This window comes from Sinocyclocheilus rhinocerous, unplaced genomic scaffold (assembly GCF_001515625.1).
Source record: "Sinocyclocheilus rhinocerous isolate Xijiao unplaced genomic scaffold, SAMN03320098_v1.1 scaffold23, whole genome shotgun sequence".
In the NCBI taxonomy this organism is placed as follows: domain Eukaryota; kingdom Metazoa; phylum Chordata; class Actinopteri; order Cypriniformes; family Cyprinidae; genus Sinocyclocheilus; species Sinocyclocheilus rhinocerous.
The window spans coordinates 559,762-583,874 of record NW_015644367.1 but is presented as its reverse complement, the minus strand read 5'-3'; the positions used below and the strand labels follow the sequence as shown (position 1 = coordinate 583,874).

The 24,113-nt window shown below is 37.1% G+C and overlaps 1 protein-coding gene across 1 annotated transcript in view; it reads right to left on the bottom strand.

Annotated features, from left to right (window-relative positions):
* Nucleotides 1-14,494: 14,494 nt before the first annotated feature.
* Nucleotides 14,495-24,113, bottom strand: part of LOC107758230 (calpain-1 catalytic subunit-like) — an 18,090-nt gene continuing 8,471 nt past the window's right edge. The window contains exons 7-21 of the mRNA XM_016575909.1: nucleotides 23,589-23,674; nucleotides 23,431-23,508; nucleotides 22,486-22,661; nucleotides 21,902-22,158; nucleotides 21,151-21,162; nucleotides 20,835-21,043; nucleotides 20,678-20,714; nucleotides 20,470-20,544; nucleotides 20,306-20,351; nucleotides 19,829-19,890; nucleotides 19,192-19,256; nucleotides 18,806-18,888; nucleotides 18,564-18,680; nucleotides 15,461-15,513; nucleotides 14,495-14,801 (exon numbers count right to left, since the gene is read on the bottom strand). Coding sequence (XP_016431395.1) covers nucleotides 14,775-14,801; nucleotides 15,461-15,513; nucleotides 18,564-18,680; nucleotides 18,806-18,888; nucleotides 19,192-19,256; nucleotides 19,829-19,890; nucleotides 20,306-20,351; nucleotides 20,470-20,544; nucleotides 20,678-20,714; nucleotides 20,835-21,043; nucleotides 21,151-21,162; nucleotides 21,902-22,158; nucleotides 22,486-22,661; nucleotides 23,431-23,508; nucleotides 23,589-23,674 — 1,383 coding nt within the window. The 3' untranslated portion in view covers nucleotides 14,495-14,774. The remainder of the gene's footprint in view (nucleotides 14,802-15,460; nucleotides 15,514-18,563; nucleotides 18,681-18,805; nucleotides 18,889-19,191; nucleotides 19,257-19,828; nucleotides 19,891-20,305; nucleotides 20,352-20,469; nucleotides 20,545-20,677; nucleotides 20,715-20,834; nucleotides 21,044-21,150; nucleotides 21,163-21,901; nucleotides 22,159-22,485; nucleotides 22,662-23,430; nucleotides 23,509-23,588; nucleotides 23,675-24,113) is intronic.

The following is a 24,113-nucleotide window of genomic DNA, read 5'->3' as shown; positions in this document are numbered from 1 at the left end:
TTCTTGTGAATGAAGCCTGAGAACGCATTGTAAAGTAGGGAGTCCTGGCTCCTCCTCTTACTGGTGTTCCGCTGACGTAGATGCCCATATATGGTCCAAAAGCACTGTTTTTGTTTTCGGTATCCAAGCAATATGACGTGTAAGGGATTCCCTCACCCACAGAAAGCGACAGCTCGATCGCGGTCAAGAATAGGTACGTTTACTATTACTTCCACGAGATATTTTTAATTGTTACATGGTTTTCACCGACAATATTTAGAAACGACACGGTTTGCAAATATTTTTACGTCAAAAATGTGTTATGCTTAACAGTGGCTTTATGTAATTTTTATGTCACTATCAGTTTCAAACAAACCATTTTCTCTAAAAAATGTTCTCTTTTATTCAAAATATCGAAGACAAGAGATTAAAACACCAGATTTAAACAGGATAATGCTAAACAAATAAATAATCTTATTCAAACAAAGAAACATGGTACTGGCTTGAAGGCTATGAAAAACTATAGACTGCACAAAAATCATCATTATGTCATATCATAATGTAGGCTAATATCATAATCTATTTAAGTAGTCAGAATAACTTCTACACGATTTCTACAGCTATTTTCATTTTATTTTTCATTAATTAAATTAAAAGTGGTGGATAAAATGCACTGCACGTTGCGCTGCATGTTTTAACTTTTGACACAAGTTTTACTTACAACTGCAAGGCAACAGCATTTATGTTTTTAATTTTAGTGCACTGTTTATAGTGCAGAAATGTGTACAAATACAGAGCAGGAGAAAACACACGAACAGTCGTAAAGCTAATTGAAGAATATTTTGCTGAGGTAGCAGTTAAGCACAGAAGGGAAACCCGCTTTTAGCTGTTTTGACTCCACTGTAAACTTTCTCACCGACACGCCCCACGGAATCCCCGATACACTGGAGCTTCCTTCGAATGCTAACTGTCTTGAGAACCGGTCGGAGCAGAGATTTACATTACCGTTGTCTATTGTGGGTAAGTTTGGGAACTATGCATCTAATTCTTTGTTATTATTATTTGTGTTATAAAAATCTGCTCACCACATAGCCTACGACAAAATCGGTTCAACGTTGCTATTTTCAAAGAAAGGTAGGCTATTTATTAAATGGCAGTTTTAAGACAATCACTTACTCAGTATGAATACTAAACCAATTCTTAAAATTATTGAAATACAATGTATACGGTCAGTTTCAGCAAAACAAAGCGCTCATTATTAAGGCTGATACCCTCGCCATTTACAAGAAGCTTCCAACAAGTTCCAAGTCGGGCAGTGGGCTGCAGTGACGGAAGAGTGAGTGTCACATAGGCTACTGTCACATTCATTTCTTGAAGGAACAAAAGTGATTCATTTCTGTGTGCAAGGAAATGAGTGTGGCTGCTCGTTATGAAGGTAAAACTCAAATGAACTCGGGAAGTAAAATATGGCGAGATAAAACGTTTGTACGCCGGTGTTTGTACACCTCGACGGCGGGGAAGGGTGGGGATAACAACAATTAGTCAGCAGCACTTGAACGTCACCGGCGGAGAACGCCGTGTCCAGTGGCAGACATTATAACGAATGAACAGTAATGACTAATGCGGAGTACTTCTATGTGCGGCAAACATTTTACCAATACCCACCAGAACATTAAAAAACGGCGGTTACGTCAGAGAAATTATATGTGGGACGCTTAAAGATAAGCTAGATAGGGGAAATATCTATAGTTCGCTTTAAAACAGTGTGGCAGGTGTTTGAGGGGCATCAGTCAGTCTGGTTAATGCATGTTTCATATGTTAGCTTATGATGTAATTTAGCTAAGAAAAAAAATTGAGACTGAGCTGACAAGTCACCATTTAAGCTACTCACCAACCCTATATCACTTTTTTTTCTTTCACAGACCTCAAACGGTAATGTTAGACAGAATGACAGTCGCAGTCACCATTCACTTTTAACATGGTGAAAGTGAATGGTGACTAAGGCTGTCAGTCACCAACACTCTGTCTTTTGTTTACCAATAGAAATAAATGCATACATGTTTGGAACAACATTAGTGTGAGTAAATTATGCCTTTTTATTTTGGGTGAACTGTCTCTTTAAGTTCCGCTGATCTGCACCATAACATTTCCATTCTAGTCAAGAAATGTACAGACGAAGGGAAACAATACGATAACAAACAAACGCCCTTTAACCGTCTCACATTTTGTGGTTTAATGCAAAATAAACTAAACGGATTCTTAAAGCAAACAATCTCGCGACGTTTACAACCCAACCCTGCGTGTGTATACAACGTCTCGTCGCCGTGGAAACGCCGTTCCCGCACGTCTGACGCAAGGACGTCACGACGATTGGTACTTTTTTTGTTTTTGCTGCGTAGCAACCTGTTTCCGTGGTAACCCTTAAAGGGGCGGCACAGTGGTTTAATGTTGCCTGTGAGGGGGGAAAAAAATGTTGCCTGTGAGGTTTCACAGACGAGGGAAAGTGCGCTTTCATGTGACCGAGCGCATGTTTACATTCTTTTGACGTTTACGAGAGTTTTAGAGGCGAGTGTTTTGCTTTTTAATATTTAGACCACACAAAGACTTACTTTAGTTGCCATTTATTTTTGCAGTAAATCCCATTAGCCGTGTAGCCAGAGTGCTAATCGTCCCGTCTACATGACTGCAACGCTGCAAGCGAATAGTAGCTGTCATGTTGCTAAAAAAGTACATTATAGCTGTGCACTGTATCACGTTTGCATGCTCGAATAAAGAGACAGACTGCTCGAAATGTGTATAATTATAATGTATAATTTCGGATAATTAGTCTGTTGTAGTCTTGTTAGCAAAGACAGGCTGCTAGAAAATCGAAAGTCGTACTTCTTTCTTTAACTTTTACATAACTTATGCAAACTAATTTGACTGTTTCTGTTAAGTAATTTTTGGGTTGCAAATAGTTGAAGTAACTATTTAACTTTACCATGTGGTCGTGAATTCAGGCGTCTTTGTTTTAAAGTTGTTCATGTTGTAAAAACATCAACCCACTCATATCAAACCAAGTTTAAGGGTTCTAAAACTATGAGAATAAAGATTTTGTTTTATTTTTGTACTGTGAACTAACTGAGTGTACTGACTTGGATTTTTAAATCATTTTTCTTACATAGCAGGACGTTCAGGTATAATGAATAATTCAATACACAACATTGGCTGTATGTGCGAACAGTGGTATATATTTTTTAAATATATTTTGATATTTTGTCATATTTAATGCATTATTAAGCTAGTATGTATTACATGTTGCAACAATACATTTGTGCATTGTAGTTCAGCAGATTATATAAATTATTTAAAGATATTTTGCGGTAAAGTGAAATTCAATGCACTGATCTTTATAAATAAGCAGTCTTTGATCTGTTTTCAAGGACTTCTATATGTTGTTAGGTTCCTATTCTTTTTTATTTTTTTTATCCAGATTAGATTTGGTTGCTATCGTACAAGTAAACTGCTTCAAAATATCTAGAGGATAACTAACTGCATCTTGTATGTAGGTGTCTACAATCAACATAAAATTATTGATGTCAGTTTATTGCAATTAATTAGGAAATTAAAGAAAGAAATCAATTAATCATGCCCTTTGACCCTGTATGTGATTCCATAATAATAGGAATTTCATAATACAGGAATTTCCCTATTGGTGCAATTAAAACTTGAAGCAGGTTACGGTATGGAACAGAACACCAGGTTCTCCACAGCTTTTTAAAAATGTGGCACCCATTAATAGCTTTTTAAAAAATGTGGCACCATGGCATGAAAAACAGCAAGTGTCATGTAATATTAGTGTACCAATATGCAAATGTTATCAAAATAATGATCATATACAGGTCATTATCATAAATATCAAGTAAAGAGATTGCAATTTAACTGTTGTATATTGTGTATAATGTTTAGAGTAGTCTTTTTGCTCTCCCCATCACCTTACTGTAATGGTGTGCTACAATAAAATTTAGGACAGTTGTTTTCAATCCTGGTGGGAACCACAGCACTGCTCATTTTGTGTCTAACTTATTTAACTCACCGGTTTCAGATCATCATCTTGTTGGAGATGATGATTAAATTACTGATTTAAGAGATGCAGTGCTGTAAGTGAACTGAAAAACCGAATATTAATAAAAATTGTTATTCCATTGACAGTCTAGCTGTCTAAAGACAGAAGCTGTGGTGAGAAACTATGTGCTATGAAGTACAAAAAATGACTTGCAGACTTGCAGTGCGAATTGATTGACACTGCAAGTCATTAAAGCTCTAGTAAGACTATGATGATACAGAAACGGAAATAAATAATCAGAAACAATGGCCTTTTCAAGATCATCTTAAGTAGGACAGCATACAGGTCAAAGTTATGAAGAAGCCTAAAGTTTAGGTTTTCTATATGTTAATGTGTAAATTGTTTTGCTGAAAAAATACTTTAGCCTGTATGTTTTAATTTGTTATTTATTTATTTATTTATTTTTTCTTTTAAATTTTAAATAGTATGTGCGCCTATGCTAATTTTTTAAAAACATATTAGCTGTTATACATTAAAACATTAAAATTATTCTTTTTAAATGTTTTTGTTAGTTAAGTAAGTTATACGGGACAACATATAGGCAGGTCATTTGGCATACTGATATGCCCAGTAATCATTAACTAACTTGCCAGGAGCGTTTACTGTGATGATCATTACATATTTTGCTCTTTCTTAGGTGACTGCAGTTGCTGCAATTTGTGTGGTGCTGGCAGAACAATGAATAGGAAAATATGTTTATTTGCATTTCAGTTCAAACTGCCAAACTTCTCTCCTGGCTTTTGGTTGTTCTCATGCGTTCATTTGGCTTTATGCAAAAATAAAGCTCCGTTTTCCTGTTTTGGCACTACTTCAGAGCCATATTGTTTGCTTTGGTTTGTTTGTTTATTTTAATTAACCCTTGCTGTCCTGCTCCCAAAAAAAGTTCCATAATGCAGGGGAGTGCTGTATGTTTTGTTTATCCGACTCTCTCTGTTTTCGTCTCTCTGGTCTTTGTACAGCTTGAGCCCCTGCAGCAATCACGAGAGTGTCTTGTTTCCTGGAGAGGCGGGACATGTTTGCCTGGTTCCTTGCCCAAAATATTTGTAACCAGGCAACAGCTAGGCCCATCCCACAATAGCTCTGTGTTGTTGACACCCCTCTTGCCATTGCATAACCTCTTTCTCTAACTTCCCAGCACCACAAATCAAAATGAGCAGTCTCATAAAACTCAAAGAAAACGGCACAATCAATGTGAATTTGGCTCGTATTGCTTCTGTTTGATTGCCCTGGACCTTCACTGCATGAACTTTGTAGTTTTTTTTTTACTCTTTGGGCTTGGAGTGCCATGTTTGCACAGACGCACGGAGTTGCAAAGAGCCAGAACATGTGCAGTTGAACTGAAAGTGACTGGCTGCTGCTGTAACCTCCTTTAACATGGGTGTTTGTTTACACAGACGTATAGGCTACGAGGCAGATATTTTAGTTGCCTAAAAAAGCAATACTTGCCTTATAAGGCATAAAGTGAATGCAATGCTAATGAGTAAGGAAATAGTCTTACATACGTCTCTGTTGTGAATATGAGCGCAAATCTTGAATGCTACCCTACTGGGAAAAAAAAAAGGTTTTATGTGGTTTGCGAACTGGCTTTTGAGCAGCGGTTCTCAGCCTTTCTTGTTTAAACCAATGAATTTACATGACTTTTCCAGATGTTTGTAATTTACTGGATAAGGATTGTGAAAAATATTTTTACTTACAGTTTCTACTCAATAAAATATTTTAGAACTTGGCATAACTAGAAAAATGTATATTCTTTATAAAAATGCATTTGGTGTTTTATTTGTGCCATACCTGATATATCTAGGTTTTTCTAGGCTTTGGTAAACCTGGTTCTTTAAAACCCCAAACAAATTGTTGAGGGTGTGATTTTTATTTTGTATTTTGTCTTATTTGTATTTATTTATTTAATGAATGAGGAACAATTATACACATTAATAATACAAAACAAATGTGTCAGATTTAGCCAAACTGGTTCATTTTCATCCGTGCTCGCTTGGCAGGTTGATGTTAAAGACAATGAAAACAGCATACAAAGTATCCTCTTAACATAAATTAATAATAATAATAATAATGATGATGATTTTAAATGAGTTTGCTGAACTATGAATTAGAAATATGAATTATGAATAAAAACATTAAAAATGATTTTCAATGATTTTAAGTCATCTTGTGGCCCTCTTCAAAGTTAGCTGAGGCCGCCTAGTGGGCCCAGACCCCCATGTTGAGAGCCACTGTTTTAAAGGGGTTTTGATCACTTTCAGACGATCTAAACTATGTAAACACCAGCTTGGCCTGACAGGGAGACCATATTAAACTAGCCAAGACCAGTTTAAACAACCTCAAATCTATAGTAACTGCTAGCAAGCTATACAAATTTCATCATTCCTGCCTTCCTTGTAGTATGATTTTAGGTTTGATTCTTTTGGATATCTGTAATTTATATCAGCTTTGTTCATCAAGAAACTAGTCTCTTCCACTCTCTCTTTTTCTTCTGTCACATAAATGGAGAAACTCTCAGTCGTGTCTGGAAACATCTGGAGGGCCAGACAGCATGAGGTCATTGCTCTACCTCCCCTGCGCTCTCATCATCCGGGTTCGACACTCGTGTATGTCTGTCTGCGCTGAAAGAATGTGAGAGAGAAGCTGTGGAATTTACATTTATGTTGGAAACAGAGCCTTGTGATCGGCTCCCCTGCATCTGCGTTCGTTTTCCTGATAACTTGTTTAGAGAAACTGGATTTCAACTTGCTGCTATAATAAATCTCATGCGGATGAAAGCACAAACGTAAGACAGTTTTGTAAAACTGAAGAACAAACTCAGGATCTAATATTTGAAATACTGTCCTTACTCTTATCTATTGGCATCTGTGGTTTCATGAAGAACCTTTCACAAAAGGTTCTTTAGTGGAAAAAGTTTGTGTAGATGATTAAAATGCTCTTCTCACTAAGAAAAAAAAAAAGGTTCTTTTAAGAGCTGTTCCCTGAAAGGTATACCTTGGGAAACCTAAAATGGTTCTATGTCAATGTATGGTTCTTCATAAACATCCCAAAGGTAACAGTGTAGTCTGGGTGACCCTGACCTACATAGTCAAGTATTTTCAATGAGTACATTGCCCAATATTAGACCGCAGACCAGTGACGGGGAGTTATTTGACCAGCTACAATTCTCCATTACATTCATGACTTCCTGTAAGGATAACTGTCTCTGAGCAGTCGAGGAAACTGTGAAGGAAAAGGAAACTGTGCGCTGTCTTTGATAACCGGCGGCACGATGGAACATTTTTAAACTCGTTTTCCGCATTCCGATCAAAATCAGACCGCAGGAATGTGTTTTTAGAAAATAAACACTGATAAGTGCCTGAACAGGACTGACTTTTTAAAGTCAAATCTGCTGAGAACGTCACACCGTAATATAAATTCACCATCACCAATTGTCTGTCTTAATCCAGCTATCACTGGCACTCCATTGTGTGGAAGAACATGAATTGCCATTTTGTTCCATGTAAGACTGTGCAATCTGGCGGGCTAAAGCATTACTGAAATGCAATCAGTGGGTTTAGTATTCAGCAGCGTAGTGTGATTCAGACAGCGTAAACCTCAAGCGCGTCAAATGTAGCCTACTTTCAGCAGGCCTCATGCCAGACAGAGAGGCACAGCGCTGGATCAGAGAGCGAGAGAGAGACTGTACTCTTCTCTACCTCCTCTCTGCAGATCCATCAGTCTCCAGCAATTCTTTCTCTCAACCCCCACATTCTCTCTCCTGCTCTTCACATCCATCTCCCCCACTCCTCCAATGCTTATGCAACAGTTTCCCTATTTTTATGGGGGAGGTTGTGAGGGAAGAAAGATTGAAAGAGCAGGTGGGAGGGAATGATGGAGATAGGAAGAAGGGGGGTCCAGGAGTGCTGTCTGTGCACACTGCACACGTCAGGTGGAAGACAAACTGTCCCTTTCTGACTCCCTCTACCCCCCTGTGTGTCACTCTTCTTCTCCGTCATCACCCCCCACTGCTCACCCACGGTCGAGTCTAGATGAACCTTGTTTTCTGAAACACTCGCGAGATTGGCGTTTATTGCGATTGAGGTAAGAGTGTAAGGTTGATGTGGGACACCAAATAAAATGGTTACAAAAAATGTTTCTTTTAACTCATGTAATACTGGATATCATTTAGGACTATATGCTTTAACATAATTGAAAAGGGAAAAAATGAGATATCTTCTTTTGTGTTCAACAGAAGAGAGAAACTCCTACAGGTTTGGAACAACTTGAGGGTGAGGATATAATGACAACATTTTCATTTTTGGGCGAACTATCCCTTTAAGGCTCGTCCACACCAAGGATGATAATGATAAATATATAGTTTTAAAAGTCGTTCTAAATTGAAAAAGAATAGTAGCTAGAGTCCACACCACAACTAAATTGATCACAGCAGAAGATCACTTTCTGAGTGTTTTTTTTCCAGTTGATGAACGAGAAAAACATCGATAGCTAATCAGAATCTATCCTGCTTTAAAGAGTTTGAGTATTGAAAATGGCTGATGATAAAACTGCAGTACATGCTATAATAAACAGATTATTTTGTTATTGTGCATTTTGTTATTATGTTATTGTGCACTGGTGTGGACACTAATATAGTTATCATTACATTTATCTTTCTTGGCATGAACAGGCATTTAAGGCGAATTTATGTTTACAGCATTGAGAAGTGACTTATACATATCTACGTTTTTGACAACTGACCCAAAAATGAAATAATACTCTAAACCTTAAGTCTTGGTGTTTTCTTTTCCATGCAATAAAAGCCATTCACAAATGTTGGACCAACATTCTTTATATTATCTGTCTTCCACAGAAGAAAGTCAGGTTTAATGACTTGAGGGTGAGTAAATGATTATCATTTTTTTTTTTTTTTGTAAACAGATGCCTGCAGATGACTATAGCTTGGAGCTATTAGCTGGAAAACACAATGGGATCACAGCATGAATCCTTGTTGGTGTTCTGAGAAAGACACTGATTGCATCTGCTGTGTTGATTGTATCTTAAAATGGTTTGCATCATTCGAACTACAAGAATCTCAGCTTTCCAAAGATATGTGACATGTTTAGCATTTTGTTTTTTTTTGAGTTGTTGTGTCACAAAGTTAACCCTCAAAAACACACAGTGTACCAAGTAGAACGCTAACAGGTTAACCCCATGCAACTTCCAAGGGGGACGCAGGATGATTTAGAAGAATAAATTTTTTATTGTTATTTCTGTTTTTATTAATATATTCATAATTATTATTATAAAATAATCATCATTCTAATCTAAATTAAATAAATATTGTTTTCATAGAAGAACATACAGTTCTGGAAGACAGAACATAACTTCTGAAGTCACGAAATGAATCACGGTTAAGTAACTTAATATATTAAATTAACTGTGTTAATCTGCAGCTAAATGGAGCCAGTGTACTACAAGAAAAAAAAGGAGCATACACATTGTGATGGACTAGGCTGACAAACAATGTCGGCAATTTATGTATGTATGTATATTTATTTAATCTGTATGATTTTCCTTCTTCTGTGTAACATAAAACAAGAGATTTTAAGGTCATGGGGGCTTAGCGTTGTTTGGTTTCCCAATGTTCTTTCAAATATATTCTTTGCATTACACAAAAGAAACACACAGTTTTGGAATGACACGAGGGTGAGTAAATAATGACAGGATTTTCATTTTTGCATGGACTATCCCTTTAAGTGAAATGTCTTGGATCTAAATATAAACCAGTATACTGTATAGCTGTAGTAAACGTCCCAGACTGATTTCAGCACACATGGAGAGAGATCACATAATCCCCTATTTTAATTATGCAGGAGCGGTTATAAATTTGGGAGATGACAGCTGAGTAAATCACTAATTTTTACTAAGTCTGAGGTGAAATTGTAAGCATTTCTTCAGATAGACATAGCTGCATAGGGTAACATAAACTGCTCATTGGTTTTAATTTCTTTAGTGCTAAGACAAAAGCCTGAGAGATATTTACTAATGATTAGCCTATGGCATTTTGGTTATTGATATTTGAGCCTCTGAGATTTGAAGCTTCTTTGATCGCCTGATTCATATAAAGCATTCAAACTTGTCGATGTGAAAGATACTGTAGTCTAGGACAACGACAACAGCAATCCTAACATGAACAGGCAGAATTTCTAGTTCCACTGGGGATATGCATATAGTCTAAATAACAGCAATTTAGGCAACACCGGACTTGTGTCATTATACTGAACTAAAGACACTTCAGACTATAATTACATAGCATTAACACACCTTTAACAGTGCAATTATAAGCAATTACGGTAGTTGTTATTCAATAAATACAGAAGATGTAAGTTAGCAATTAGAACAGGGCTGTGAGGAGAAACCTTCCTTCTGATTAGCAGCCTATTACTTTGATATCATATAACCATTTTACTCTTTCCCAACATGCCACTTCACTGCAGTGGGCACAAAAATACCTACACCATCCTGGCAATTTATCAGTATCTCTTTGGTTTTGAGACTTTAGTCTTTGCAGCTTCAGGGATCTTATCTATGCACAATCAGCTTGTAACACTCCAAAGAGAAAGGAAAACTTGAAATCGCATCATATGACCCCTTTAAAAACATGCATAAAAAACTATAAAGTGCAGAATAATTTCACCCGTTTCATTAATACGTCAGCCCTTAATGAGTTGACGTAAAAGTGAACACATTTAACTAAGTAGTCAGTGTGGGGGCAAACAGTCAAATGCAGTTTGAGTGACGCATTAGTCAGTGTGTGATGCACTCACACTCAAAGAGTTGACATTTTACCCATATTGTTGTTGTTCGTAAGCACTGACTCCCAAACTATTCTGCATGAAAACGGCCGTCTGACTGATGCACATTCTCAGGATGGCGACGCTCAGTGACAGCCACTCTTTGGCTCAAAATATGACACAATTGCCCCGTAAATCCATGAAATACTTCATGTAAATATCTATAAATACATCCTGTGACATCAATTTCAGTAGTATTGTGTTCTCCAGCCAGGTCTAAAAATGCATCTTGCCAGTCTGCTTAAAAAAGGCACCTTCCTTAAGGAGCTTCCACTCTGGAAAACGCTCCCACACACACTGCACTACAACTCTGGAGCTATTCCTGTAACCACCCCCATAGAACTGTACCATAGAATTGTACCAAATGACCAAGTGTTGGCAAGAAATGAAAGAGGCAAAACATGTCACTGCGACGCACCAGTGGGATCAATGGGGGAATGAAGAAAAGAATGATAACATGAACACAGATGGAGGGAGGTGGAGAAAAGGTTGGAGGAATTTATTCATTCAACCCTGCGATTCTGAATCAGTCTATGTCACACAAACACGTGTTCGGCAAGCAGCTGTGCCTATTTCCTCCTTAGTAATTAGATTCAAAGTAAATGTTCTATCTGCCAGAAACCCGATTCTAATTGTTCAGCTATTTTAGTCCGCGTTTCTCAGAAAGGACACTCCACACATATTTGATATTTCTGTCATCTTGGCTTGTACACATTACGTTAACACCCCGTCAGCCTGCACCATCTAGAGTTTCATGACTGAACTATATATTTCTTTCCAACCAAATCAGCGTTATCTGATTGGAGCGAACATTTGCTAGAAAAATGGCAGCAGTAAAAGGTTCAAAACATCAGTCATTGTGTCAGAGACAGATTTCACACCTCGTTGAAAGGGAGAAGCTCATTTTTATGCTTAATAATTATTCTACATAATATTAATATTGTTACTATTATATTATTAATAATAATTAATCACAACAAATGAATTCCCAACTAAATAACAACAACAAAAACAAGCAATGAATATTTCTTGGCTATTTTTAAGCCAAGTGCAAAATTTGTAAGGAAGCTACTGTGTCTGTGTGAATAACCTTGGTCTGCTGTGTTTTTGGCAGACACTTTCATTCTGTCCACAGGAAAACACTAACCTTCTGTTTTTTGGATACTTAATACTTCTGTTTTAAGCCAAATCACTGATAAAACATTATGAGTGCTTTAGAATGGTACGTATTTTGTGGGTATTCAGTATTATTATTCTTACTTCAAGGATAAGTGAACTTTTATGGGTTTTATTTGATTCCTAGTGTCCCAGGTGTAATTGTAAATTTGAAGTTGTATATTGGTGGACTAAATATATATTATTTAAATGCAAGAATGTAGATGCCACATAACCATGGACCCTTTTTGCAAACTGTGATGGTGAGTTATTATTAGCATTGTAAATCTAGCAATTTTTATATTTTCATTTTTTTTTTTAAATAATGTACATTTATAACACTATAAATTATTGCCAAATTACAGAAAATGGTTAATGCTGCTTTTTAATACAAAGGCTGAGGAAGTGGCAGCAAATTTGACATTTTTCTCTCTTCTGACCAACGTAACCGATCTCTTAATATTTTTTTCCTTTTCGGCAAAGTGTAGAAATGCTATCATGGATTTTTTTCTTTTGCTATTGGAGCAAATGGTAAAACAAAAATGAGATTTGTTGTAGTTTCCATTCACCACTATACTTTAGCTTCTGAGGAGCATGGAAATGTGAAATACTTCTATACTATCTGGGCCCAAAAAGCATCTTTCTTCGTTGACGGCCATTCAAAATGATGTGAATAGTCTGTATATCCCCATTATTTCATTATAGGCAATGTTTACCTGTGCCTGTTTTTTCCTGGAAGGCTCTTATAAGCATAAAATGGACATATTGTTCTCTGCTGATTTTCATGTCAACTCCCAAGGATTTGTGAGCGTTCTTGTGTTGCCATCAGCCAAAAGGCATTTGGGGCTCAAGTGATTGGTCCAAAAAACAAGTAGCCGAACTGAGCGCCCATGAGCAAAGATGGCAGATTTCAAATTGATTTTGAGATTTGAGACGGCAGATTTCAAATGGCATACTTCTGGGAATCTTGTGCCAGCCGAGATGAATGGAAATGCTAATGGATCGCTTTCTCGTATTTTTGGACAATTATTCTGGCTCACTTCACAGACAGGGAGCAAGACAGGCGGACAGGGATAACAGAGTCAAGAGTAGCTTTTAGAGAAGCGAATACACTAAGGGATTATGGTACAAAAAGTACAAGATGTAACTGGGAAAATTATGGAAGAGGAAGTGATTGAGAGAGCAATGATGGACGTGCGTGCCTGCTTTTTCTAGTCGTTTCCAGAGGCGCTTGGACTGTTGCTGGGGGCAACCTCTGTTCAGTCACCTTACGGCAGGGAGGAAGCATTGTGTGAGCAAAGGTTTCTATTAATAGGAGCAGCGGGAGAGAGGACAAGAGCGTATGAGCGTGTGAGTGTGTGTGTGAGCAAGCATACGCGCATGTGTGAGTGAGCGAGCGCAAGGTACACGAGGAGGAGGAAGCAGATTGTGAGAATGAGACAGTTACTAGAGAGAGCTGGAGGGAGGGATGCAGGGAGAGCGTAGCGGAGGAGGGAGCGATGGCGTGATTACGCTGTGTGTGGCGTCAGAGCGATAAGAATAGAGCCAGTGCGTGCAGGGCTGCTGAGACATCGCTTTTAATACCCACAGCTACTATCTCGCTCCCTGAACAATGTGTGTGTGTGAGTGTGTGTGTGTGTGTGTGTGGAGGTGTAGGTATACGCACAGAAAAAAATTAATATAGAAATGCCCCGTGATGAAAGATTATGACTTGTACTTTTATATTTGGAAGCAACTTTTAAAGGCAGAGCAGAGATATATAAATGTTCCTAAGAGGGAAAACGGTAGAGGAGGAAGTACAACTCATGCTGTATTTATAAAAAATGCAATTAGGCTCCTTGTTACAAGCATGACCATAATAACGATCCCCTGGTTTAAATGCATTAACAGTCCTGCTCGACTTCTAAAAGCATATGAAAGCAGATATGTTCAAAATCTATGACTGTATAATGCCTCACCAATAATTAGAGCAATCGATGACTACATGATATTTTGATTAATCACATATCAATATTTGCTGGCACTAAATCACACTAAATGAACATTAGAATGGACAGCTTTGCTAATGAAATGGGTAAATGTGCTGTAATTCTTTTGAAATATAGATTTAAATGTATTGTTCTTTTCATCATTTACCTTTATTTCAAATCCGTATGACTTTCTTTTTTCTGTGGAACATTAAAAAAGATATTTAGAAGAATGTCCGAACTTCTCTTTTCCTTACAATGAAAGTGAATGGTGATCACGACTGTCCCTGGTCTCCATTCACTTTCATTAAAACAGCAGCTTGGGCATCCTGCTAAATATCTTCTTTTGTGTTCCACAGAAGAAATAAAGTCATATGGCTTTGGAATGACATGGGAGTGAGTAAATGATGACAGAATGTTCATTTACAAGTAAAATATTCCTATTAAAATATCTCAAATGTTTTGCTTATTATAAATGCAAATACACACACACATTGTGTTAGGGTGGGGCGAGGGGGATGAAATGCGAAAGCCTGTTTTGTATCCTCCCTACATGGTCATAGACCCCAACTGATGGAGCGGTGAGTGGGTGGATGCAACTGTAGGGCAAAGGTCCGCCGATCACAAATGAGATAGAAGAGGGGGAGATGTAGGAGACGTAGGCCCAGGTGGATGACGTCAGAGTAGTCTTGGCCTAGCAGGTCTGTCCCGCTGAGGTGTCGGGTCTGGACAGGCTCACACAGCCAACAGCTTGAGCAGCCACTGCACAAAGACCAGAGAAATGATTCAGGGAACGTGCTGTGCACATTATTAATACATATACCCTTATATTATACATACATGGTATAGATATATGTAACCAAAAATCTAAATTCTGTCATCATTTATTCACACTTAGGTTGATCCAAATACGAGTGACTTTCTTTCTTCTGTGGAACAGAAAAGATATTTTGAAAAATGCTGCTAATCAAACGGTTTTGGTGAGCACTTGCTTCCATGTACAAAACATTTCTCAAAATATCGTCTTTTGTGTTCTAAAGATGAAAGAACGATATACAGCTTTGAAAAACGACATGTAAATGATGACAGAATTTTCATTTGTGGTCAAAATATCCCTTTAAATGTCACTATTCAAACCATTTCTAGGTACTGAAGAAATTGATATATATATATATTTAAATTATTTATGATTTATTTTAATATAAATAATATACATTTATAATGACAGTTCTAGTTTCCTGTACTTTTATTGACTTTAACTATCTGGAAGACACTTATATCACATTTCTCTTGACTATAGCTGGACATGCAGTGATATTTTTAATAAGTGTTAATCATTTTAACATCAGTCAGAGGGAGTTCAGAGATGGCTGTGGAAGCGATTGAAATAAATGAGCTGATTTAGACAAACAAGATCTTACAGCATTGATGCCCTTGTCCTTCAACTCTGGGTTGGTCTCCGACTCAAAAAGATCTGAGGAGAAACAATTGGCAAGCTGAATCCTTCCAATTAACATGTTTACAGACTCTCACATCTATGCTAATGACGCCACGCACATCTCGACAGCTTTTAGGCATGCCAGTAAACAGCATGATGAGATGCAGTGCTACGCAATTATATTTACCTTCACACTAGAAGCAGATCGTGATAACCATATGTAAATGGGCATAACAAATACAATCTAACAAAAAATAATAAATAACAAAATGGCTACCTATAATCAGTTGACACTTTAAAAGGTACACCTTTCTAATAATGAGTAACACGAATCATAATTGATAGCATGAGTAGCGTTTTTGCATTAACAGATGATTTTCTCTCCAACCACTTTTGAATTCATACAAAGAGATGTATCTGGTTCATTTATCATTTTGCTTGGGTGTGTGATATAAAGAGCGGCATTTCAGGGCTTAAAGGTATAGGTCACCCAAAAATGAAAATTGACTGAACATTTACTCAGGTCATTCAAGATGTAGATGAGTTTATTTCCTTATCGGAACAAATTTGGCATTACATTACATCACTTGCTCACCAATGGATCCTCTGCAGTGAATGGGTGCCGTCCAAACAGCTGATAAAAGCATCACAATAATCTACACTACTCTAGTTTATGTGAATTAATGTGAAGTAAAAAAAGCTGTGTTTCTAAGAAACAATTCATCATTAAGGCATTTTAACTTTAAACCATCACTTGTTATGGCCAAAATCCATAGTAACACTTTCTCCAGTGAAAATCCCCACACTCCTGTTCTCTCACATCAAACTCTACCAATATATTTGTTTAAAACTGTTTCGGTCTGTTTTCACTAATACATGGTGCTTGACTTGTGCATATTTCTCTCCTGATTCAGTTTAAACAACTTTTTTTTTTTTAACTGGAGGAAACAATATTATGGATGGTGGTCTCATATTTTAGCAGGAAGCAATGGTTTGAAGTTAAAAATTTCTTAATTTATTTATTTATTACAAACACTTCAAGCTATTCACTTACAAGCTATTCACTTTATAAGACATTCATTGATGGACTGGAATCGTGTGGATAATACTTGTGAATTATTGTGATGCTTTTATTAGCTGTTTGAACTCTCATTCTGACGGCACCCATTCACTGCTGGATCCATTGGTGAGCAAGTGATACAATGCTAAATTTCTCCAAATCTGTTCCAATAAAGAAACAAACTCATCTACATCTTTGGATGGCCTGAGGGTGTGTACATTTTCAGCAAATTTTCATTTTTGAGTGAACTAATCCTTTAAGCTTTTAAATTCTGTGTGTTCTTTTCCTCACAATGGCGTAATTCATCATAACATGGGTTCAACAAGATGCTCAGAGATTCTAGACCTGGACCTCCCACAGGATGGATCCATGGATTCACACTGTCTACAAGAAACTCTGACCCCTTCATCTGCATGTCACAGAAGAAATGGACTCCTTAGACCAGGCAATGTTTTTCCAGTCTTCTACTGACAGGCTTTGGTGAGTTTGTGCCCACTGTAACCTCAGTGTCCTATTTTTGGCTGACAGGAGTGGAACCTGTGGTCTGCTGCAGCTGTAACACGTCCATTGCCACATCTGACATGCTGTGTGTTTAGAGGTGCTCTTCTGCACAGCGCAGCTGTAATGCCTGGTTATTTCAGTTACTGTCACCTTCCCATACATTTGAACCTGTCTGGTCATTCTCCTCTGACCTCTCTGAATAACAAGCCATTTTTGTCCACAGCACTGCCACTCACTGGATGTTTGTGTGTGTGTGTTTTTTTACACCATTCTCTGCAGATTCTACAGACTGTTGTACACAAAAATCCCAGAAGATCTGCAGATTCTGAGAAATTAAAACCATTCTGTCTTGCACTAAAAATTATTTTATGGTCAAAGTCACTTAGATCATATTTCTTCCTCATTCCGACTTCTGGATTGAATGACAACTGATTGTTATTTAAATGTGTGAATGCTTTTATGCATTGAATTGCTGCTGCATGATTGGCTGTTTGGATATTAAACAGGTGTAGCTAATAAAATGACCATTGTCATCACAATTAAAAGAACCAAAGACTTAAACTACTTCAGTCTGTGTGCATTGAATTTATTTAATACACGAGTTTCATAATTTCAGTTGAATTACTGAAATAAATGAACTTTTCCACGACATTCTAATTTATTGAGATGCACCTGTATTATAAAGGAACACATACCCTTCAAAAGCTTGGGGTTGGTAAGATTTTTACATTTTTAAAAAAAAGAAGCCTCTTATGCTCACTATGGCCACAATTATTTTATTTTGAAAGAGTAAAAAAAGTAATACTGTGAAACATTACTGCAATTTAAAAGACCGGTTTTCTATTTAAATATATTTTAAAATGTCATTTACACCTGTGACAGCAAAGCTGAATTTTCGGTAGCCACCATTATTCTAGTTTTCAGTATCACATGATCCTTCAGAAATCATTCTAATATGCAGATTTGGTAGTCAAGAAACATTTATTAATATTAGTATTTTTATTATTATTTCTTATTATTATTATCAATGTTAAAAACCACTGTGCTGCTTAATATTTTTGTGGAAACTGTAATACATTTTTTTTTTTTCAGATTTCTTTGATGTATAGAAAGTTCAAATGAACAGCATTTATTTGAAATAGAAATCTTTTGTAACCTTCTAACTTTCTCTACTGTCACTTTTGATCAGTTTAACGCATCCTTGCTGAACAAAAGCATTACTTTCTTTGAAACCAAACCTCTGAAGTAGTGTATGCTGCATTTCAAATTAGGAATCATTCCAGAAACAAATTTGTCCAGATGCTGAATAATTTGTCCAGATGCAGACTATAAAATTTAGTCTGTATGCGTTTTGTGAACTGTTGATAAAGAATGGAAGTTTAGATACTTTGCTATTCTTCTAGTACATATAGAGGCTAATGAATCAGAAGTCTCGGACATTCACACAAAATAGCTTACTTCTGCATTGCTAAATAAGGATAGTGTTGCAAAATGGATAGGAAGAACTCTCTGGTCATGGACTTACCAAAGAGCACCTGCAGTCTGGCAACACAAGACACAAAGCCACAGAAAGGCAGGTATTGTTCACCAGCGCCAAACCTCTCCCACAACAACTGTACCACAACATTGTCACACTCCACACCTGAGGGCAGAAACAGACACAGCAGGGTGGGGAGGGAACGTGAGTGCTGCAGAGGAGTGTATAGACTGTAACTTTCCCTTTGTATATTAACACAGGGTGTGGTGTTTGTGTACATATGTGATCACCTGCAGCATTCAGAGCCAAACTGAGTTCGAACGGACTCATAGTTCCTGATGAATCCTCATCAAACTGGAAAAAGACAGACTGCGGAGGAAAAGAATTATGAATTGTAATATCAAGCAGTAGTTTCTCCATGTTTTCTTGAAAGGAAGCCAGTGTTTGCGATTCAGTTCTGATATGACAATGGCACAGAGCACCGAGGCAAATGAGTTCTTAAACAGGATAAACAACAACAGCAACAACATTTCAAGGTCTTTTGGTCTGTGCAAGACGAGCTCCATGTAGCCTAACACAACCTGATAATTGTCACAGCTCAGTGTCCTCACTGCTCTTTCTAACACTGTGCCAAAGCTGAGAGTGACCTTTTCACGCATGAGAACTAAGAGACTGCAGATTGCGTAGGGAGGTGAGCAGCTTCTCTGCCTGAGCTCTGTTCAGACGGCCTCTGCCACCAGTCTACACACAGCCGTTAAGAATATCAACCAAGAATGGAAGAAAAATATACATGTATTTTTTTCCTTCAAGTGAAAGCCCTTCGGAAGCAACAGAAGATACTTGCATGTTTCCCGGAAGACAAATTAAGTACAATTTACCTTGATCTTCAAATTCAAAAAGTTTTCACCCCACGGCTCTTAATGCATCGTGTTTTTCTTGTGGACTAAATGTAAACATCTTTTATGTAAAATATCTTACTCAGGACAGTACTAAATAAAACATAACATGGATTGTGTATGATCTCTCTTATTTTGTTAAAATGATTCACATTTTCACAGATTCTGCAAGGGGTTTACAAACTTTCGCATACCACTGTATATATATTCACTACTTCACTTTCACAGACTTTTACATTAACTGTTCCCCCCTGGTGGAATGACCTGCCCAACTCAATCTGATTTTTATTAAGTTAAAAAAAAAAAAAAAAAAATACAGCTAACTAACACAATAACACACAACAAAAACATGAGTTATCTGTTTTTGCAAATAAACTCTTCATATATATATATATATAGCTACAGTGAGAAGGATACATCTTCACCAAAGATGAGCTGTCTGCAGGTCTCCAGAGGAAGTTCATAGTCTTTTTCCAGCACTAAAACACAATTAAAACAGAAACAAGTGTGAACCAAAAGCAAACGTTTAGTGAGTCATGTATTATGACATGGTGACCCACTTCAAGAAAAAATAAAGCTTTAGGCTACTGATATGGATGCTACTGTCATGTGTAAATCATTTTATTATATAAACAATAATGTATTATATAAACATTATTTATACAGTAGTAATTTTTATTTACACTTTTTACGGGTTTTTTTTCTACATGCATACAAGTAGATGAATGTATAGCAACATGCTGCTTGAATTCATCTCACCGACTTAACTACCTTGTAAGAGAAGCTACATAACACTTCCACCTTGTGGCTATTTGTGGTACAGTAAGTATGTTTGCTTAAATGTTGTACACAATCCCTGTGGTGACAACTTGTGCTAAATGTGTCCATCCTGACCTGAGTTCACCAGATCCATAAACTGCACAGCATTCACTCTGTCATCCTGGAAAGTGAAAAACATAAAGACATATTTGGAGATGTTTGCTTTCTTCAATGATTCATCAGATGCCCACAAATCTTTTTCACACTAGAATGTGACTGGAAGGGATTGAGATGCTTACTGATCCAGCCTTTTCATCAAACCACTTCTGCACTCTAAACAGATCCTCAGGTAAGACTGGCTTTGACATTACCATCTACGGAACAACAAGCACACACACACACACACACACACACACATAAATGGTGAGAGTAATATAAAATAAAAATATTATCACACAGACACAGACGGTTGTTCTTCTTTCTCATTTCAGTCAGTAGATGTCTTACCACAGAGTAGTTGTTGATGCAGGGGAAATCCTGGAACCTATAAAGCAGATTTGAAACTTTTATATGGTTAACTGCTGGACAGACATACTGTAAACAGCATTGTGCCAAAATCACAATGCAGAACAGATAGAAATGAGATGTTTTTCATTCTTTGTACCCCTGTATGTTGCCGGTTTTGGTGTAAACACGGAGGAAGAACTCCCCCTGCTGGTTGGGCCTGTAGGTGGAGGCTACGATGACATAACTGCCAGGCTCTAAGTGCACCTTCCGCCACACGCTCCTAATGCTACGGTACTTTCCAGAGCGAGCAACTGGACGGTTGTTGGAGAAGAACTGCTGGTCCAGAGATCCTGGTTTGTCCTGCAGCTAAGGGTAGAGAAGATGTGAAAGTGTGTTTGTATGTATCAAGAAATGTTTTAGATGAGTGTTTAAGACTGAGAATGCTGCTAGCTGATATTCATTCAGCTGCTCACCTCAGGGGGAACCTGAAAAAGAGAATGAAGAGGTAAGACAAGAGAGAAAAAAAGGGCTAAATAAATTTGCTATGGAAAAAAAACGTTCAAATATGCATTAAACAAATAAAAAAAGCTAAAGTTGCAAAGATGAAAATGGAGCTAATTGTTTCTTTGTCCCTCCCACATTAAAATGATTTTTAATTATTAAATAATTGTGATTTTATTATTAACATATTTTTATTAGCCTTCACACAAAACACAACATATGTGACAGTATTTGTATGTGCCTATATATTTTGTATATAGTGTACATACACACACAGTATGTACAGTGTATAGAATTTTTAAAAATTTCTTTATAAGACGTCTCTTATGCTCACAAAGGCTGCATTTATTTCATCCAAAATACAGTTAAAACAGTAATATTGTGAAGTATTATTACAATTTAAAATAGCATATGACACTGTTTTCTATTTCAACATATTTGAAAGTGTAATTTAATCCTATGATGGCAAAGCCGAATTTTCCACAGCCATTACTCCAGTCTTCAGTCTCATTTTTATTATCATTTTAATAAATTATTATATCAATTTAATAAAAGTATGTAATGTGCATCACTCTATACATCAATAATGATTAATTTAATGACTTGCATCATAAAGTATGAAAATACATTACTATGATACTATAGACATACTGTATTAGAGGCCTGGCTTAAAATGCACCTCTCAGTTTTATATAATATGTAACGGGGGTCCTAATCTCTCACCTTGTAGATGTGAAATGCGATGTAGAGAAAGTGGACTTTATCTTTTTGTCTGCGGTATTTCTGGAGAAGCTCCACCAGTACCGTGCACTTCTTTTTCTCTCCCTGTTTCTCAGTCTTGCTCATAGGAGCCACCACAACACCTTCTTCATCGTCTTCTCCATCTCCTTCCTCCCCTTCCTCATCCTCTCCATAATCATAGTCGTCCACATCTTTCTCAGACAGAATCACTTGGAACTGAGGATTTTTCCAGAAAGATCCTGCAGGATTGAATAAGTGGAATAAGTGATGAGGAAGCATGTTGAGGAAGTAGTTACATTGTACAAATATTTTTAGAGCAAATAAATAATAGTGAAAAATAACCATACTTCTACTTTATTACTGTCTAAGTGTATTACCGGTATATTTTCTTGTTGAAAACAGTTGTGCTGCTTAATAGTTTAGTGGAAATCTTTTGTAAAATCATAAATGTACTGAATGTTGCTGAAAAATAATCTTACTTGTCCCAAACTTTTGAACTGTATATTAATTCTATTCTATTCTATTATATATAAAGCAGACATATTCGTTAACAAACATGAAATTACTGGGGTAACGTCGGCTGCCCCCTGCAGAGCACATTGGGACCCAGGTGCCTTGATGTGAGCTCAGTGTCCAGGACGGGGTGGCTGTGTCATCACTCGCCTCCCCCGACATAGAGTCCGGATTCACACTGCACATTTCCACTGTATTAAACAGCCGGGAAAAGTCCTCTATTCCAATCCTAAAAAAACATAAATGCTTATGAAGTGCAGACACAGGCAGATTTAAAGGGATAGTTCACCCCAAAATGTAAATTGTGTCACCATTTACTCACCCTCAAGCTGTTCCAAACCTGTACGAGTTTCTTTCTTCTGTTGAGCACAAAAGAAGATATTTTGAAGAATGTTGGTAACCAGTTTACGGTAGCCATGGAAATCAATGGTTATCGTCAACTGTTTGGTTACATTCTTCCAAATGTTTTCTTTTGTGTTCAACAGAAAGAAAGAAAAAACTCATGCAGAATTTGGAACAACTAAATGATGACAGAATTTTCATTTTTGGGTGAACTATTCCTTTAACAGAATGGCCTATTAAGGGATGCGCTGACTGCAGTTGCAGTTATTATATTAGCAGTGTTATATAATTCTTGGCATTTAATTGATTCCTGTTTGGCAAGTGCTCAACAATAGCGAGAGACAGAGATAGAGATGTGTGTGTGTGTGTGTGTGTGTGTGTGTGTGTGTGAGGAGATCACTCCCATGATAAAATCAATGGTGCTGTCTACACTGGAAGCACCAGTTGCGTCTTCAGTTGATGAGCAGCCTGTTTCTATTTTTAGCATGCTGCAGAGCTACTAAAGCCACTTTATTTATTTTTTTACAATTTATCTGACATGAAATGTTTTCATATACAAATAATAACGTTTCTATGCATGTCCCAAGATAAAATTCTGATTGTGTGAGTTATGGAAATGTGTCAGGAAGAATTGTGTACAGTGTACATTTACCTACCAGAATTCTCCATCTTCAACTTTGGCCAACTCAAGTCTGGCCTTCTGAGCATTATCTATAAAATCCCAGTCTTGACACCTGCACACACACAAACACAAATGTGCAGTCTTTAGCAGCCCGGAGATGGTAAGAAAATGATCTGCTGAGGTCTTTCTCACTTGTCACTCCAGGGTCCACAGTACTCAACAAACCCCCAGGGGTTACGCAGCCTCAGCAGTAAGACCTCTTCAGACGCCTTCTGGACCTACACACACACACACACACACAAACAGAGCATGTGAGAACATATGCGGTGTATATTAGGCTCTCAAGGGTACTAACACGCAGAGATGTTTGCCAAAAGCTGTTAAAGTCACTAGTTGGATGACTCATTTACTGTCACCAAAATGTTCAGGTCATATTTCAATCAATTAAATGAAAATAATCTCACAATCCAAAAAAGTTACACTTTATTTTAAAGTGTCCCTGTTTAAGTGCAATTATACATTTAAGTACTGAGTAATATTAATTAAGAACATGTACTTAGAATTAGAATCAGGAATAGGGTTTGGTTTAGGATTAGTTGCATGTAATTATGTATAATTTACTATATGTGACCCTGGACCACAAAACCAGTCATAAGGGTAAATTTTTCGATATTGAGATTTATACATCATCTGAAAGCTGAATAAATAAGCTTTCCG